This window comes from Linepithema humile, chromosome 2 (assembly GCF_040581485.1).
Source record: "Linepithema humile isolate Giens D197 chromosome 2, Lhum_UNIL_v1.0, whole genome shotgun sequence".
Classification (NCBI taxonomy): Eukaryota; Metazoa; Arthropoda; class Insecta; order Hymenoptera; family Formicidae; genus Linepithema; species Linepithema humile.
In genome coordinates this window covers 9,023,573-9,039,839 of record NC_090129.1, presented here as the reverse complement: position 1 = coordinate 9,039,839, position 16,267 = coordinate 9,023,573, and the positions used below count along the sequence as shown (strand labels likewise).

The following is a 16,267-nucleotide window of genomic DNA, read 5'->3' as shown; positions in this document are numbered from 1 at the left end:
CACAACTTTAAAGCCACCATTTTACCCTCAAAGTCGTTATCTCATCCAGGATCGCGATCAAGCGCGACATTTATGAACCTGAAGACTCACGAGGATATTAATCTTCGTAGAAAATGGCGCAATCAAAGGGTGAGGGCGGAATAAAATTCTTGGGGTTCGCCGATTCGTCCCTATCTGCGAGGGTAACGTACCGCGAAAAGCCTTTCAGATTATTACACCTTAGCGCGCGCTCAGGTCGAAGGGTGAAACGAGAATCGCGGTTTGCAACAAGGGGTCAGCGGCTTGTGTGTAGCTCGGCGCGACTCCCTTCTCTAAGATACCGTGTATTATCACATGCCTCTACTCTATGTACTCCGCATCCTGCGCCGGATATGCGCTTCCACGGTTACAGGCACAGGAGCGCACTCGTACGTACATAACTTACATGTACGTGCACCCATACTCCTACATCCCCCAACCCCCTTTTCCTCCCGTTGTGCTTGTTAATGTGTTAGACGATGCTGCGGCTCCTAATTTACTACCAAAACTTGATTTTCGGCTAAAACGATATTATTCCTCTTAGATAAATAATGGTGTCAAATTTTCAGATTCGAATACACAAATCTATAAAAGTAAGAAGGATATATAAAATGTAGCGGTAGCGCTAAATGGTTGTTTCTCCTTTCGTGTTTTTTTTTGTTTTTGTTTAATGGAAACATGTTTCACTGAAGTGCGTCTTACTCGAAAAAAAACACGAAAATTAATCGCTACATGTTTCTTATGATTAATTCCTGATAAAAAACAAAAATTACAACTAGGATAACAAAATTTTGATGATAAAAAATATTATCAATTAATAAAAATAATGTTTTACGTTTTTCTTATTTTATAATTCTTGAAAGATGTTTGAGTTTATAAAATTTCATAAAGATAAAGTTATAACATAATTTAATATATAATACAATTATTAACAAAATGTAATAAAACAAAAATATAAAAAACTGAGAAAATGCAGAGAATTTGTAAGAATTCTGTGATTTCAATGTTTACTAAATACATAAGCTTCTATTTGTTTACGAAACGAAGCATAATGAACTTCCACAACAAATAATATCTCGCTTGTTGAATAACAATGTGCATTCAGGACTCGCACATTCGTTTATTCACATTTAGTGAAAACAATATTTTTAAACTAAATTAAATATCGATACCATAATGTGCGAAGTTTTCTTCCACAATTCGCTTGTTTCGCGATTCACTGGTCTCATAAGAGCGAAAGGAAACTAAAGTTCGAAAACGTACGGTTCTATCCCGGCGGCTGTCTAGCAGTATTACCTTCGGTTAATCCGGCAAACGAAACGGCTGGTCAAGGTAGTACATTAAGAATCCTTATGCTCGATTTCACACGTAACGAATGAAGTCAGCGTAGATAAAACCGGCGAAGGGGAGCGAGAACAGAATTTATTCCCGTAAGAATTTATTTGTTGTTAGCGGCACCAAACATTAATCACGGACTTTAGCAATGGGGAAAAAGCAGGAATAGTAAATAAGAATATCGAATTGTGAATAGTGTATACCAATATAAAAATATTGAAATATGAATAAAATAGAGCAAAAAAAAATGCATTTGATCAGTACGACTTGTTCTGTTTAATTAAAATAGAATTGTGTATTTATTAGCAAACTACTGGCTTTATGATAAAAATATGACATTTATTACACTTGAACATTTCATTTGCTGGATTATATAACCTGTTATAAATAATAACCGTAAAAATTATTGTGCTTATATATGTAAAAAAACGTTTATATGCAAAAAATATCTTTCCTGCAAAATATTACAATCCTTTTAAAATCATTGAATTATGGAAATAGATTTAAATTAATTCATTTTTTAGATTATTCAAGTGAAATTTGCAATGCATATAAATTTACTGTATTCCTACGTAAAAAATACCTCTATCAATATTGGTTTATTGAAAAATATTAAGCAATGCAAAATAAAAGCTCTAGATCTGTTATATACATATATATATATATATTTTTTTTTAAATGACTATTGCAGATCTAACTAAAAAAAGAAGTGCAAACAATATGTATCAATTCATCCATGATAAAATTTCGAGAAATAGAACTCGTTACTTTAAGAAGTTGTAAAGAAACGGAGTCACACAGCGGATATTCGCGGCAGCCTGGCTTGGCCGAATCACGAGTGTAAGTATCGTACGTCAGACCGACTTGTAATAAGTTGTAACCCCCATTCTCCCGACACACGAAAAATCCCTTTCCTCCGACCGAATCAAGTCGCGACGGCTCACCTCGGTGGGACAGGGAGCGAGGGAAGCGGGAGGAAAAAAAGGAAACGCGACATTTTTACCGCCGCAATATATAAAATGGCTCACGATCAATTGCATCCGGCGATATTGAGAGGGCAAAGAAGGAATGCGGTATATGCGAGGTGGTACAAGGCGAACGGGGAAAACCGAATGCTCATCGAACCTTAAAATACGCCCTTATCATATTGCCGCGTCGTGTGTTAATGCCTCACCCGCCGCTATTTTCCTATCGTTTTTCCTCCACCACCCTCCTAGTTCGTCTTCCTAGTTCGACTTACAATCCGTCTTGCCTTACATCTCCGTTCCGTCCACCCGCCCAACAGCGATTGTACATGCAGAAACGAGACAAAAGAATGCAATTCCAGCGCCGGCGGTCGTACTATCCCGCGATTTTCCTCTTTTCGCGAAACGTACGGTGCCAAGAGCCGAGTGCTGTTCCTGAAATATTTCAGTGCTACCGAGAGTGGGGATTGTGGCGCGGGATGCTGGCTGTAGTGGTCGCGCGCGGTGGTACCCGAGGGTGGGCCGAGAGAGCGAGAAAGCGAGAGAGAGAGAGAGAGAGAGAGAGAGAGAAAAGCTGAGGGGGTGAGAGGGAGACGGAGCCCCAGAGAACTCTAACAAATTGTCATTTGCAGTGCAATACTCGTTCCGTCCGCACAATAATCCAGCGCGACGCTGGCTGGCATCGCGAGCGGGAGAAAATCCTTCCACAGAGCAGAAAATGCCGGAGCCTCGACTAAATTAGATGCTCGTGAGGTTCGGTTTCAAGCGGACCAAAGGACATATCGAAATATGCATCTTAAGATTGATAATGATTTTCTAGCTGGCGATACTGTAATCTCTCTCTCTCTCTTTAATTTATATCTTTCTATTTTTAACTAGACTTTCGATACCGGAACAATGTCTGCTCTAACGTCCGCACATTTAATTAGTTAATTAAACCGTCCTATCAGACTGAACAATAAACCGTATCCTCTTCCCACTATCGGCCCTTCCGCCTCGCAATCGCTTTTTCGATTCTTTGGAACGTTCGCAAGGAAGGAAGCCGGGCTTGAAATCTTTTTGAGATCGAATGATTGCGCCCGAAAGGAATCCAATAAACGCACTCCATTGTTGCTGGGAACCGCGGCTAATTGCGAGGTTGGGCTTAAGGCGACGTAATATTTTTGAGAGCGAGGAATTCTCGGTGAAATATCGGCGTTCTATCGGAATTTCTCTTCGCCTTTTAACAATTAAATCCTTCTTAAATCCGCATTCTTTATACAAAACATGTAAAATTAGCGAAATAATTTGTCGGCTCAATAATAAAACAAGTGGACGTGTTAATTACATTGCACAATGTAAAAAAAAAATGAATAATAAAAGCTGTAAAAGGCTTACAATTGCAAAATAAAATGCAAGTTTGTTGACAGTCGATGCAAATACGAAATGGGAATAAGTATCGTATTCCATTTCTGACGAGAATATATATTAACAAACAAGCAAATAAAATAATGTTGCATTATTCAGTATAACAATTTATAAACAAAATAATTTTGCCAACATTTTTTCTTTTATACTTCACGTGAATAAATACGAAAATATTTCAAAACAAATCATTCATTGAACAGGTTTCAATAGATTATTTTAACGAAGCAAACGTATACCAATTTTTTTATGTTTGCAATATGGTTTTTACAAAAAAAAATATTTTTATTGTTAAAATTATCTGTCAAAATATCACTTTTAGAGGACAATTTTAACAAATTGTATTCTTTTTTTATAACTACGTTTTTTTATTATTAAGAAAAATTGTCTCGTTAAAAACATGCTCTGAAGTATTATTTTACAATAAATGATTGAGACTCGATTGAGCAATCGTGTTTTTTAATGTTATCTTTGTGATACATTTTTACTATGGCAAGAAAGTTCTAACCGGCATGAAGATCGAAAGAATTCAATTACAAAGTCGAAATGATAACTTGTCAGACATATTGGATCGTCCGACCCGTTTCTGCCATTTGCGAACTATGGCAAGTATGTCCGGTGTCTGAGGGTTAATGTAGAGGTCGAACTCGAAGAAAAGGACCGTAAATTACATTAAATGACATTGTCCGCATTTCTCGGGTTTAAAATTATTTGTCATGGTCTTGTCGTGATCGGGAAGATATAATCGGCATGTCTTCGCATTTCATCGTCGTATAAAAGGTGCAAAATAACTCGCGCGTGAATCCACAGTATTATAAAAAGAAATGCTTATCTAGATATCGATTTTGATACTTAATGTTAACATTAATTCGTGCATGTTACACGAATTTAATTTAAGAAAAAAATAAACACACATATCAAGTCAGCATCTGTCATTAGCAGTTAATGAGGCAGAAGGTTTTAATTGTCAATCATCAACAATTTCACCTCATATCATTTTGCGGCATAATATATCGGACTTTGACGTCGGCATTTGTACCATTAATGAAAATCAATTTTGCGCGTAACGCCACGAATATTACTGCGCCATAAAATAATACCAGCGGTAATTCCCGAGTAAATCCCAATTCCATTTCTGACTCGTACTTATCCGTTTCGCTCCGCACTCCAAAACTAATCTCTTTCTAATAAAGAAACGGAAGTAACTTCGAATTTTATCCCTGGAAATGCGCGGAAAAGCCGCTCGCAATCCGCGCTATCGCATCGCGTCGCTTCACGCTTCGCGTAAAAATTAAAAAAGAAAAAAAAAAGATTAAAATACTGAAAAATTCCGCACTTCAATTTTCAACCGCGTTTGACTTAGCTGATACCTCTGCGCGATGTTAGCAGAAAAAAAGCGACGACGCTTAAAATTTTTACGCGATTGAATTATTGCACGAGAAATTTAATAAAGGCACTCGATTGTTGCTGCAAGCTCTTGCTAATTGCGAGAGAGGGACAGAAAATGACGGGGAAAGAGGAGAGAACTCAACGGTCTTTAAGATCGATCGGATTTCTGGAGACCACCAAATGGATACCACAAGACGGCTGCCACAAGGAGATACAAAGGATCAAAGGAAGTGGAACGCGGATGCATCTGCGATCGCTTGACGAAACTCTCTTTGTGCGACGTGTCTTCAAAAAAAGGGAGGCTCTTTTGTAAACGCGACTGACGAATGTTTAACGCTATTTCTATTATTGCAATGCGCCCAAAAATTTCTCAAACAAGCATATTCTTATAAATGCTTGAGCATGAAGAGCTAATTTAAAATAATTATTCAACTCCTTTGCTAATTATTAAACATAGTTGATAAATAAAATAAATTTTATTAAAATAAAAAATAGTTCAATTTTTTTCAAAAAATTTAAATAAATCTAAATCTTTAATCTGTTTAGAATTCTCCACTTATATTTTTTAAATAACAATTTCCAATCGTTCATAATTTCAAATAAATTATTGCAATTTTAATTCATATAATGAATATAATAATATGTCTTTTGGTCACAATAATTATCTAAGTATGTTACATAATTACATAATTATGTGCTTATACGTATAATTATATAATTGACGCACAACCAGCTTTGCTTTACAGACAGGCAACCCGAGTTGATGACATTTCTTTATGAAATGCTAAGCAATCTCATATGCGGGCTCGAATACGAATTTATGCGGAAAATTAGTGGCGCTAAAAAGCTGCGATGAGGAGGATTCCATTACAACTCGCGAGAGAGATTCATCGGTAGATATGTACACGCGACGCGAAATAATTTCCTCCCGGAATAGCCTGAAGTATACGCGCGTCCGGAAAGGAAAAAAGCGTCTCGATGAGGCTCGGCGTACCGTCGAGAGAAATTCGATAAACGCGGCGCATTGTTATTACAAATGCCAGCTAATTGCAATTGAGAGACCGTACGCGACCCGTGAATTGAAATCTTTATGATCGATCGGAATGCGCGTAGCGACAGCGAGCTTTAACGGCGTTATGCGCGACGCAATGCTCGTTTCGCAGTAAAACTGCAACGCGAAATAATTGATCGGCGGCGCCGCTACCGCCGCCGCGCATTCGCGGTAATTAAAAACATTTTATTTGCATTCTAAATGTTACTTTCGGTTTTATTTTGTAGACTGCGTGCAACGCGGCGGTGGCGATACTGTGGTATGGTACTAAAATTTCTGCCGCACGCTCGTGCGAACCATCTAACCGACACTTTTTCTGCTGAAAACTCGAAATACAAGCCGACATTTCAAAGATTTCAGTAACGTTTTCAAAACTAAAAATACCGAAACGCTCTTGATCATTTTTAAATAGAAACTGTCATGTCTGAATTATTTAGATCTTTGCAGTTGTGTGTATATTGCAAATTTTCACCGCTTCGCTTGTTCGCTAATGTTTTCGTTATTTCGTGAGAGATTAAAAATAACTCTTTACATGTTTTCATTTTTCTCTCTCTCTTTTCTGTTTATTATAGAGAAATAAAAAATCTTTAAATGCAACTTTCTATGTAAGAGTGATATGGAAATGCATAGACGACGTATACAGGCACTGTATATAAAGTTGCATTATTATCATTTCATTTCGTTTGACAATCACAGCATGGGAAACTCATTAACCTGTTCAATGATTACTCATGGATACATCAATTGGACAAATTGCAGAATTTATAGTTGAACGAGATTTATCACGAGATATTACGAAGATCAAAATACCATAATTAGTCGCCACGCGACACTATTAATAAACTGTATAATGCGATCAAAGTAATTTATGCGTGTACTTTGGGATTACTATGGCATGTCGCTCCTGAGCTTAAAATGTCTCACTACATCCATTATTCCAACAACAATAACAAATAAGACCATACTAATTTTTTTATCAGCATACAAAGATAATTAAGCGGATATTTCTCTGACAGATTACGTTTTTATCCTCTTTGATTTTCATAGAATTAGACGTGAGAATTTAGAAACTTTTTGATTATTAAAATACTCGTTAAAATATCATCAACTTTAAGTGAGTTTAAAAGTTGACATTTTTAAAAAATAGTTGTGTTTTGCAAATAATTACGAAAAATCTCAATCGCTGTTTTACTCAAATTTTCGAATTTCAAACATATAAAAATCGTGATTTGCAATCGAAGCGTCAGATCGGAAACGACCATTAGTTATCCGGTTGACAGGTAATCAAGAGAAATAAGTACGCGGTTTATAAGTTATAAAATCACGTCTCATATAAACTGTAACCGGTCGTTTAACTTTTGTGACATACAACTTGTGACATTAACCCCTTAAACGCTGCATTGGAACTAGAGATGCATGGCGCTGTAACCTCGTTTACGCCACAAGTTCGTCCCGCAACTTGTTCCGTATCACTTTCTTTTATCGATATCACTTTTTTTGCAAACCTGATGAGCACTTTCCAAAGTTTTACATATTTCTCATCGACATCTTCGCAGTTGCTTTACTTTCGTCTAATTTGTTTAACTACCCAAAAAGTGCGGTTACATATTTTATATAAAATTCCATGAGATCAAGGAAAGATAAAGAAGAAAAAAGAAAACTTTTTCTTTCATTAATATCGAGAGATCAATATTTTTTTCAAGTTATACGCTACAAACGATTAAAAATTTTTCGGGAATTAACAATAAACTTCAAATATTTTCAACATTGGACATTTCATTTGATTTTGAGCAAGCTAGTAAATTTGATAATTAGTTATAAAATTATTTAATATGAGATGCAGTAATAATTTATTTTTAAATGTTTGCTCAGAAAAATCCAAATAAGTTAAAAAATCCATAGATAAAAAATAGTTCTCGCTAGAGATCTAGGACAGCTACAAAATCATCGAAAACCTAGTTCACACCAATTGAGTTACGACAAAATACATCTAAAAATAGAAGTTATATAGACCGCAATAACACATGCCTGGAAAAGAAGATCACTAATTCCTTTCTCCTTGAAATTTAACGCCATACCGGCACTTACACTCACTGCACATAACGAACGGCAAAAAGCTCGTTCTGTCGCGAAAGCTTTCGCGCGTAAACAAACGTTAGCCGCGCCGCACCGATGCTTCTCTATCCTCGTTTTCTCCTCTCTCTCTCTTTTCTTCTCCTCTCTCACTGACGTGTTGGCACCCCGTGTACTTCGATTTTCTCACGACTTTTCATCGTTCCCAACGGTCTCATCGCGCGAGCCAACGAACCGTGTAGTAGCATGACTTTACTTATGCTACGTCGTGCAGGTCAAGTCGCTTGCGAAAGACTGATATCTGCATATAAACGCAATCGTCGACTCTACGTGCGTATCAAATATTTTGCTACTAAAATAATATTTTCTTACAACCAAAAACGATCTCGACTGTTCTTCAATTCTTGATGAGCTTTGCACATTATAAAATAGTACGAAATAAAAGACATATTTTTTTCTATATTTTAATTTGAAATTCTGATCAAATATCACCAAAATCATATGATATACGAAAAGATGCTTCAAACAAAATTTTGAGCATTAAAATAATATTAAAAATATTAAAAGTTTCGTGTAATCGTACATGAAACAGTTTTGATATCGTGAAATTTTTATTTATAAAATCTCGGAAAGCTCCGAAGCACCGTTTCGCCCACTAAATCTGTAAACAAGCACATATAAAACAACATGTCTTCTATTTATTCTGTAATATATCTAGAAGCTCATAAAAATCGAAGAGAGACAGTTCCGACCATTTCCTCTTTACTATACTTTTATACGGAAAAAGTTTAAAACGCACGTTGCATTCTAAATAATGAAATGTTTCAATTATTGATTAATAAATTTATGTGTACACATTTTCTGTACATTTATAGAGTTTTTAATACGACAATAATTTATGTTAAGCTGCTTATTCTTCGTTACGCAAGAAAAAGAATTCGCCGCACTAATGAAACGTTATGCAGTGCATAATGCCAAAATGCGCGGTTGCCAAATAAGTGAAGTCGCATTCAAACGAGTTTTTGCCGCATGAAACGCGACACGTATTTTACTTCCGCAAGCTGACCTACTAATCTAAGAATTAATTAAATCTGCCGCGCCGACGAGATTTCATTTTATGTCTGTAAATTCTCCGTGTACATTGCTAGCATAATTCACCTCGTATGACTATTTGGCAACGACACGAAGGCACGATAATATATAAAGCGTTGCAGAATTCTAGAACTTTAGATACCTCTTTAAGAATATCGTAACACTAAGAATGTTGTAAATTAAAAACGCCGTAACGATTTTTAAATAACACAAATTTCTGACATTTTGATATTATTTGAATTTTCCACTTAAAATTTTTTCAAGCTTTTAAATAAACTTTTAAAATCTTATCAAATTTGTTACAAATTTAAAGAAAGCAGAATTTTATAAATATGCAAATTCAGTTACATTTGTTTCTCTTATCCCACGCAATTTTTCATTTTAAAACTCTAAGTTTTCCGATCCGTGGATATTTGTAGTACTGCAAATTTGGAATTCTGAGTGTTTGAATCTCGAAAATGTTCGTTCACGTCAAAGTTCGCCACTTTTACAACTTTGGGAACATCAGGGCTTTGAATTTCTGAAAATCTCTCTACGTTTCATCTTTCACCTATTGGATCCGCTATCGAAAGTCCTCTGTGTTTAAATCCTATTCAAAATAATCCGCTCATACTACCGGGCTGCTTTCTTCCGGTTCATGAAATATGTATTAAAAGTGCCGTGATGCCGGTATACAAATTAACTCGGCTGCCTCAATTTAAAAAGAAAAACGCGGGAACGACGTATCTCATTTGCTTGACGTGTCCTCGCATTCCCCACGGGAACGCCTCGCTCGAAAACTTTCGCGAAGAATCCGACGTAGCGACATCTAATGCATCTTGACGCGCGCTTCACGAGGAAAATGCGGAAAAACTGCACAAGCACTGAATGTCGACAAATTCAACTTTCAGGCTGTGAGATCGCTATACTTCGTGACAAAAAATCAGATTGGCAAATGCCGTGACAATGTCTTTACCGAAATTACATAAATGCCACTTTTTAAAATTTCTTTTCTGAAAAAAGTTTTTTTAAAAATTGTGAATTGTAAATATCAGCATTTAAAACTCTAGAAAGCGTGTTCAAAACTTTTATAAAATTTTTAAACGTGAACATATATAAAATCTCAACCACCGCAGAAACATTTTCAATTTGTGCAACAAATCGATATTGTACGACCATCAAAAAATGGAAATATTTTAAAATTTTAGTATAAAATTTCATGGCAATTTAAAAATTTACGGACAATTAAAATTTCATTCAGAGAATTTCATTCAAGAATTTCTTAAAATGTTAAAAACTGATCTAAACCCATATTTGTTAAGATTGTAAATTTTAAAAATATATATAAAAATATTTTAGTAAAATTGAACCTATATATATAAAATCCATAGATCAACAAGCTGTATCACGTAACAACAATAATTAAACGCAATTAATACTCCAAAGCATTTCAAAATCGGCCGATTTGAAATGTTTAAATTGATATCGTATAGTTTCATTTCCGGGAACTACGTTGATGATTTCAAAATTTCACCGACTAAGCACCTTTTTCTGTCGACATCTCTTTAAACGCATTCCCAAACCCTTTTCTCACAATTAAAAGATTACCATCGAAAACGATTCCGCTTTGCCGCCGACATTCGGCATTCAAGTAATTTGCGAGCCGGAACGCTCCGAGCGTGAAGTAATACGCGTGCGTGCCAAGAGAGGAAACTTTGATGAAATGCGGAAAGACTTCTTGCAGTTTTAGAAACGTATGAATAAATCATTCCAGTCGCGTCGAGAGCTACAGATCACAGTGTGATGGCGTACGATTCTCCTTTCCACACTCTTGTGCGATATTAGAATGCGGAAATTTTATAAGTTTTTAATTAACCAATATTTAAAATATTTTTAATTAACCAATATTTAAAAATTAAGATAAGCTATAAAAACAAACTACATCAATTTTAACTTATATTAAACGTTATCGATCGTGAATTTATAAAATATAAATAAGTGAATAATGAAATGTGTAATTTGATATAGATAATGTGTTGTAGATGTGAAAAAAATTGCTCCCTATCGTATACTAAAACGATTTACATGGTTTCTTTTCGCCCCTTAAGCATCTATCTTCTCGAAAAACAAGACCGTAATCACATCAAGATAAGGTAAGCTTCGAAAGCCAGCAATCAACAATTGTTCGCTCACCCGCGAAATCGCGGAATGCCATTAAGGCTTCCCACGTTTTTCGTTTCATTGACCCCGCAAACTCGATTCTGCCGCAGTGTCGAGATTTTCGCGATAGGGTCGAGCCAGATTTGCCAGCGACGTTCGTGCCGCGGTTCTTCGCAATTTTAATTAATCTACAATTATCGAAATGTTCGGTGTGCCACGTGGCCCACTCGTTTAATTAGTCGTCGGTGCCTCGCAATCCCCTCGGTCTCACAAATCCACGTTTTCTTCCTTTACGCTTCGACGAGTCGTAATTACTTCCGTTTCACGTTCAACATTAAATAAAACACACTCGACGTCATTTAGCCGTGCGGTCAAGTGCGAGTAAAGCTACTCGACTGTACTTCGATCTCGCCTGAGTTATTTTCCCGTTGTTGCTGTTTTTGTTGTTGTTGCGAGGACCACTACGGTTCTCTGATAGAGAACTCCCGATCGGACGGTAAATATTTAAACGCGAAACGAATCTGACTGCGTCCAAGTCTTCTGCTGACGTTAAGCTTTAAATACGAGGTTGCCTGAATTGACTTGCGGTAATTTAAATCAACTGCACTGTTAGAACAGAATCAATTTGTAAAGGAATTTGCAATTGCTATAATAAGCGTTCAAAATTATAGTGTTAAAATTAAATAAAAACAAATTACTTCGTATCGCTTTAGCAATTTATTCGTAACGTAAAAATCCAACATTATATTATAGTAAAATTTTCAAGTTTATGAAAAACGAATATTGTAACAATAAAACTTTTTTAAATAAAGTTGAACTATTATTACGAATTCTAAAATGTCTGACCGTATGGAATGCGTGGAATTCACACGGCTCATGTTAATTTTAAGTTGTAATAGCTATGAATAATTTTTCAGAATTACATCAGAAATGGGGCATTTTTTTTTAAATAAAGTGATTTATTGACAAGAAACACGGAGTTATTTCTCAATTTCTCGGACCAGTCTCGAGAAGTGACAATATAATTTCATCAAGGTGTCGGAGGAGGAGGAGGAGGAGAAAGAAACGCCGAACAGTCGCGCATTTTCTTTTCGCATGCAGCACGGCGCCCGGCCTTGATGGCCCACGAAATAACGACGACATGGCGATCTCGTTAGAGGCCACGGTGTGTAAAATAGGTTAAAAACCCCTCATTTTCACGCCCGAGGGACGAAATTACGCGGTCGGCATACCCGGTGGCTTTTGTCACCGGGTGATTCAATTGCCACGTTACCAACAAAAGTATACGTCGCTTTGTCCGCGCGTACACAAAGCGACGCTGCTTCGCGAAAATTGGAATAATGTCCAACCCGCAAAGAGCCTGGACGCGTGCCTCGGACTCATCCAAATGTAAAGAAAGTCGAAATTATTAAGAAATATGTGCGTATATAAATCCCTCCTTTTCTTGCCTCGAGATACGCGTTTTATTTCGAGTTCCACGGTCGTACGTCGTAAAACTATTAGAAGCAGAAAAAAATAATACAGAAAAGAGCCTTTTGTTGCCGGCAATGTTATGCGATTCTATTAACTTTTTTTAGACAAAGACAGTTTTCCGTGCTTATAACGCTTTCCAAAGCTTGGAAAATATACGCGCGACGTAGAATTTAAAATGAATTACTTGATTGCGTGAGATGATTTCGGTATATTTGATTCAGTGAAAAATATATGTTTTTCTACATCTTTATTATCAAATAGAAAAGGATACGTAGACGTCGGTTAAGATAATATTTTGTCAACGAACGTTGCTATTTGAATTGCGGAAATAGTTTAATATCGTAAAGGGAGTACTGATCCAAGTATCGAGAACAATACACGGATTAGATTTCTCCGTAATGCTGTTTTCGAACTGCACGCAACCAACGGAGTAATAATTCTCTATCAGCACTATCTATTAACAAGGCTGATACTCAACACACGATGCATAATGAGATTGTGCTGAAGTAATCACGCATTAAGCAATCGATATTTATCCTTTTAGTGGTATACAGTGATTCGTATTTTTGAAATTCAATCTGACACGATATCCAATGGTACCGATATCTAATGGCACCGATGCAATTTCATGCAATCGTGTATTTCGAAGAATGCGCGAATATCGCCATACATCAAAATTTTCACAAACGCCCTAACGTTACGTAAAAAAAATTATCATCGTATAACAGTCATTAATCAAACGCGACAGAGATTTTGTTTGATAAATGATGCCACACTTTACGGATCTACGAAAAAAAATGCCACGCAACTAATAAAAAACATGCAAAACACAGACGATCGTCTCTCTGTTATTTAACTCTTCAGAAACGCGCACAGCCATGCCGCAAATTCAATATCACGTTGGGTAGCGTCGATGTGATGTAACCAGTCATATTTATATTATCGATACATTTCAGGGAAAAGTGTATTCCGTGAGCGTGCGCTCGCGATTTTCATCAGTTTTTCGAACCACAGCTCTCTTTTTCTCTCTCTCTCTTTTTATCAAAAATTGCGTTCTCCCGAGGATACCGCTCGTATGAACTCTACCCCGATCATGCCAATGATATTTGTGGAAAGTCGTAAGTATTCTGTTCCTCCCAAGCTTAAGAATGTTCGATAAAAATATAAAAATATTCCGAATATTTCTGGATGTCGAAAACGATAATAATTACGTTATTCGAACAGTATGTTGCAATTAGTGTGGATTCATTTCGCGATACAGTAAAATGTTTCAGTATTGATTAGCAAGCTTTTTAAGCTACCGACATTACAATTGGGTTCATTTGCTTTTGATGTTGTTAGTTATTCTCGTATTTTCACATATTTAGTATGCAATGATGCATGTAATAATCTAATATAAAATGATCCCGTTGTTTGGTTAACGCTTCGTTCTCTAGAAACTGGTTATGAATGCTAAACATGTGTGAAATTTTCTCATTTTTGCCGCCGTTTGACGCGAGATATCGCGTGTGCACAATTATTTTTTTTATATTTAATAACGTTCTATTTCAAGTTGTTTCAGTAATTATATGCACCTTACCTTTTTACGTAACAGAAAAGTAATTACTGGGATTGAACCTTTTTCCAACAACCGGTAAATTTCCACCGTTTTATCTGCGTAACGCGCGCTCAATCATTATGAAAATTATTAAAACTAGCACTCACCGATTTCCTGATTGGTTATCCTGGCATGGCAATTGCTGGAAGCGCAGAGTAGAAGCACGAGGAGCGACGCGAGGGATCCGAGGGGAGCGGCCATCTCATCTCGAGGCATCCTCGACGCCTCGACGATGTCACGTCACGTCACGTCACGTCACGCGCGTCAACTCGTGTCAGCGACACACTCGCCCCGCTCGCCGCCTCCTTTTTACAGCACTCGTCTTCTGCTCTCTCGTCGTTAACGGAACGCGCGAACCAAGGCCCAGGCACTCTTGAAAGCACTTCCCGCTCGACTCAAACTCTCATCTTCGAACTTGCCCTCCGCGAACTCCTCCCTCATTCGCCCACGGGTTTTTCCTCGTCAAACCTTCGAACACAACCGTCGACACATTGAATCATCATGATAAATCACGAGGGCCGCGCTTTCCTAGACGCCAATTTTCTTTTTTCTTTATTTCTCATTTCCGGGAATCGTATTCCGCGCACCCTTTTTGCGGAAAGAATGTGGAATCGGAATGGGGGTATCCTTAACAAATCAAACTTCCATTTCAAGTGGAAGTGATACGATCGAAAGTAAATTGCGTGGAAAGATATTGGGTTTCGACAGTTTTGGGGTAAATAAAAATGGTAAATAAAAATTATTATGCGATGTTTATCACGTGGAATTGACAGATAAAAGGTACACCTTGATATTTGAAATGCGTTTAAGAGTGTCAATAAACTAATCGAGTTATTTCTCTATCTACATTAAACAGAGAGCTGTGAATCAAAGGAAGACACTGAATCTCGCTCGCTAACCGAGGATTTAGATAAACCAGACCGTCAGTGCGATCGAACTTTAAGCTTGCTGCAATCAGGGGTTAGATTCACCCAGGGCGGATTACTTTGATCCTGGATCAAACAAAATTTTCTAATTTAAAAAAAAATAATTTTAACTTAAGATCTTTTTCGCGCGTCGGAGTAAATGAGCAACTTCGTGCAAGATAAATCCGGCTTTTCCTCACTTAACAAAACACAAACAGGTCATATAATTCCTGTTTCAGAAACAATTATTGAATTAACAAGCAGTTAACACTAGACTGGACGCTCGAGTTTATCAGCTGTGAAACATCGTTTATTTCTCCGGTCCGGAATTTGCTCGCGAACAACGTAACGCACGCGATATCGTGATTTCGGAAAATTGCGACCCTTGCAAACGTAGAGCGCGAGCTCGCGCTGCCCATTTCGCGCGAACGCTCTCCCTCTCGAATTCTATTCTGCTGATTTTCCTTTCTCACTTGCAGCGACGACATGCAATGCAGCTCCACTGACCGTCGCCACTGCCGCTCAAACTCTCCCGATAGCTGACGACGGCGTAATCACGCTGCTGTTTTCACCCCCTCTCTTTTTTTTTCACAAAAATGCCTGCACATCCGCAGAGAAAGCAGACGCTGTTCTCTTTTCGTCCCTCGCGAAATGTTTTTTTAGCACCGTTCGACCGCAGGAGCCGGAGGGCAGGAGAGACAGCAAGGCGCGGAAATATTTCATCCGGCGATGCAATTGCTTCCGCCGCGGATAATTCGACCGAAAAAAATCGGTAGGAGGGAAAAAAAATATTGTCCCAACGCGCGCATGTATCTGCCGCGGTGAC

The 16,267-nt window shown here is 37.3% G+C and overlaps 1 protein-coding gene across 6 annotated transcripts in view; it reads right to left on the bottom strand.

Moving 5' to 3' along the window:
- Window positions 1–16,267, bottom strand: part of LOC105680016 (neural cell adhesion molecule 2-like) — a 252,842-nt gene that overhangs the window by 200,438 nt on the left and 36,137 nt on the right. For 5 of the 6 annotated variants that reach the window (XR_001101931.2, XM_012380417.2, XM_012380414.2 and 2 more), the window contains one exon: window positions 14,644–15,004. The exons of the other annotated variant lie outside the window; for it this stretch is intronic. Coding sequence is in view for 4 of the 5 variants with exons in the window: in XM_012380417.2 (XP_012235840.1) it covers window positions 14,644–14,752 (109 nt within the window). In the remaining variant the exon portion in view is untranslated. The remainder of the gene's footprint in view (window positions 1–14,643; window positions 15,005–16,267) is intronic. 6 annotated transcript variants of the gene reach the window in all.